Below are 2,500 nucleotides of genomic sequence, written 5' to 3'. Positions count from 1 at the left end.
GTGTGTTTTTACATGAACAAGAGCGGGGGCATATCTGAACCTATTATGGCATAAGTTATTGGAACAACAAACTTGTTTGCTGATTTCATTTGTTCACGGTTTGGCGAAGAGGTCTTATGAATTGGATTATTCAAAAATCCATACACATGGTTAGTGTCTCAATCTGCGTGCGGAGATTAAGACAGGTGTTGCTGCAGTGCGGCTCTACACTTCAGAACACGCTGCATTCCCTAAACACTAGTGGTTGATTCTTTGGTGGGACTATGCGAAATGTAACAAACGTTATTAAAACTAGAGACCAGCAAAAAGCCAAGACGGTCGATTACATCATAAACGACTATGACTCGACATCGATCCCTTCTACAGAACCAGAGCGTTTGCGTTGTTACGGCGTGACTCCCGCATCCAGGCTATACAATTTTTGACAATAAATTGGCGAATCCTATTTCTAGCATCCGGCGTGTCAAATTTTAGGCCAATAAATTGCAATCTATTAACTCGCAATTTATTAACCTACACGCTGGACGCTAGAAACAATATTATTACCCAATCGATTACCAAAATTATAATATGGATGCGGAGTGAAACACAATATGCGAATGTGTATGTGGGTGTGTGTGGGAGTATGTGTGGGGTTGTGTTACTGTAGGAAACCTAGCAAACCGCGTGCGGTCTTTCTATTTTATCTAGTTTGCCACGAATATCGTGGGACCTATGAGAGGAGTATGAGTCCATCACCTATCACTCTTTCTACATTGTCATGGGAGAAGTTTCTATAAATTAGTTAAACTATAATAGCGCATATAACGGAAAATGCGAGAGTTTTGCATTACAAACAAATACTGGTACGTTACACTGTTGACGAGAGTGTTCCGCGCGTGCTGCTTTACCCGCGTGTTACTCACTTGAAATGTGTGTTTCGGTTTTTCTACGAGTTTTCATGCTCGGCAATAGCCTATAGTCGATGGAAGGGAATCACGGACTCTTTTTCACGCACCGCGTGCTGTAGTAATAGTAGTAATCCTACAACTTGTTAGACAAAAGCTAGTCTGTCGTGCATTGGTAGCGAGCATCAATCATTACGGGGAGAAGGTTAGCATTGGGTGAGTCCTTTGAGCAGGTTAAGTTGGGAAAGGTAACCCTCGCGACCGCGGATACGTCACGTTCCGTAATCGCAGTGTCAATAAGCATGAAAATAAAATGGAATTAAGAGTAATGCTTAAACTAATCAAATATACGTAACAGTAAAGCCTCTGCTTCTTTTTTGCTTATCCAAACTATGCTACTCTACTCCCCAAAAGCTGGCAGAGCTGTAGGGGATCAGATGTTGCCATGTTAATGGCGTCTGTCTGCTCTTCTCTCTAGTCTCTCGTTAGCGTGGCTGACCAGCACAAACGTGGTAGCATCGACCAGTGTTCGCGATCACTCTCGATCCCCCACTGTAGGAAGGGAGGAGAGCTAAATCAAGAGCCAAAAACGGAACTGTGTCTTAATAATAAACAAAAAATAATGAGAGTACAACGGCATCTCAAACCTATAACATAAGCGATTGTACCTGAGAGGCGGATAGTGTTTGCTGTGTTCAGGGAAGAGAGATCGTCTCTTGACCCTAAAGCGAGAGTTTCGATGGCTATCAGCATGTCATGCTGTGTAAATGATAAACTGATTGGTTACCACACAATCATGTCGGCCGATTGATCTGCATCATCGCTGTCTGGTCGTCGGGATGATTTCGTATTCATCTTAACCATTCGGCCCTATGATGGGCCTCCGAAAGTTCCAGCTGGAAGTGTGATTCTGCTGATGGAGGGGTTTTGTACTGAGGCTGCTCGTGTTTAACAGTGACGCCGAATTGTCCAGCTCTTCATCATCGTCGTCATTGTCATCATCTTCTTCTTCGCCATTGTCGTTGTCGTCGTTCTCACCGTCAATACCATGGCCACCGGCTGGACTGCTTTCGTTATTATTACTACAAATACGGCTACTGTAGCATCGATTTTCTTCCGGAACTCGTCCTATGCCATTCTGCTTATAGCCGGGGCGTTTGCCAGCCGGAAGCACTGCTGGTGCCTCAGCCCCCATTACAACTACCAACTCTTGCTGTTTTTGGTTAGCGAGGTTGGGCACGATTAGGGCGGTGCCTGACAACTGTTTCTTCCCTTCGATCACGTTACTCTCTGAAGCTATGCTTGCTCCGGGCACTTTTCGAAAGTTCACCTTCTGCTGCTGCCGTGCTTTGTCGCTGCTAGTCACACGGGCTCTATCATCATCACAGTTCGTTGCGTATTCGTAATCGTACATTGTTTGTGAAGTAGGTGGTGAAGAAGGTAGCGCTGGCTTTACTAAGGGTAGCGATTGTTGTACCGATGGTTCTTCCTCTACGGTATAGGTGCTACAGTTACTATCTAAGGTTGTGTCGAGCAATTGGCGCCGACTACTGTCATGCACCGAGGAGCTTGGCACCAGTGCCGTCGGCGATCGTGATTGAATAACGTATAAC

General features: G+C 45.1%; 1 protein-coding gene across 3 annotated transcripts in view; it reads right to left on the bottom strand.

The window, feature by feature from the left end:
• The window catches only part of LOC125949106 (uncharacterized), a 317,531-nt gene that overhangs the window by 289,879 nt on the left and 25,152 nt on the right, over positions 1-2,500 (bottom strand). For 2 of the 3 annotated variants that reach the window (XR_007468649.1, XM_049675808.1), the window contains exon 10: positions 1-2,500. This exon is cut by the window's left edge; it is cut by the window's right edge and continues 248 nt beyond it. Coding sequence is in view for 1 of the 3 variants with exons in the window: in XM_049675808.1 (XP_049531765.1) it covers positions 1,744-2,500 (757 nt within the window). In the remaining 2 variants the exon portion in view is untranslated. The other variant, XR_007468648.1, reaches the window with a different exon arrangement.

Source organism: Anopheles darlingi, chromosome 2 (assembly GCF_943734745.1).
Source record: "Anopheles darlingi chromosome 2, idAnoDarlMG_H_01, whole genome shotgun sequence".
Taxonomy (NCBI): Eukaryota; Metazoa; Arthropoda; class Insecta; order Diptera; family Culicidae; genus Anopheles; species Anopheles darlingi.
This window is presented reverse-complemented; position numbering and strand designations above follow the sequence as displayed.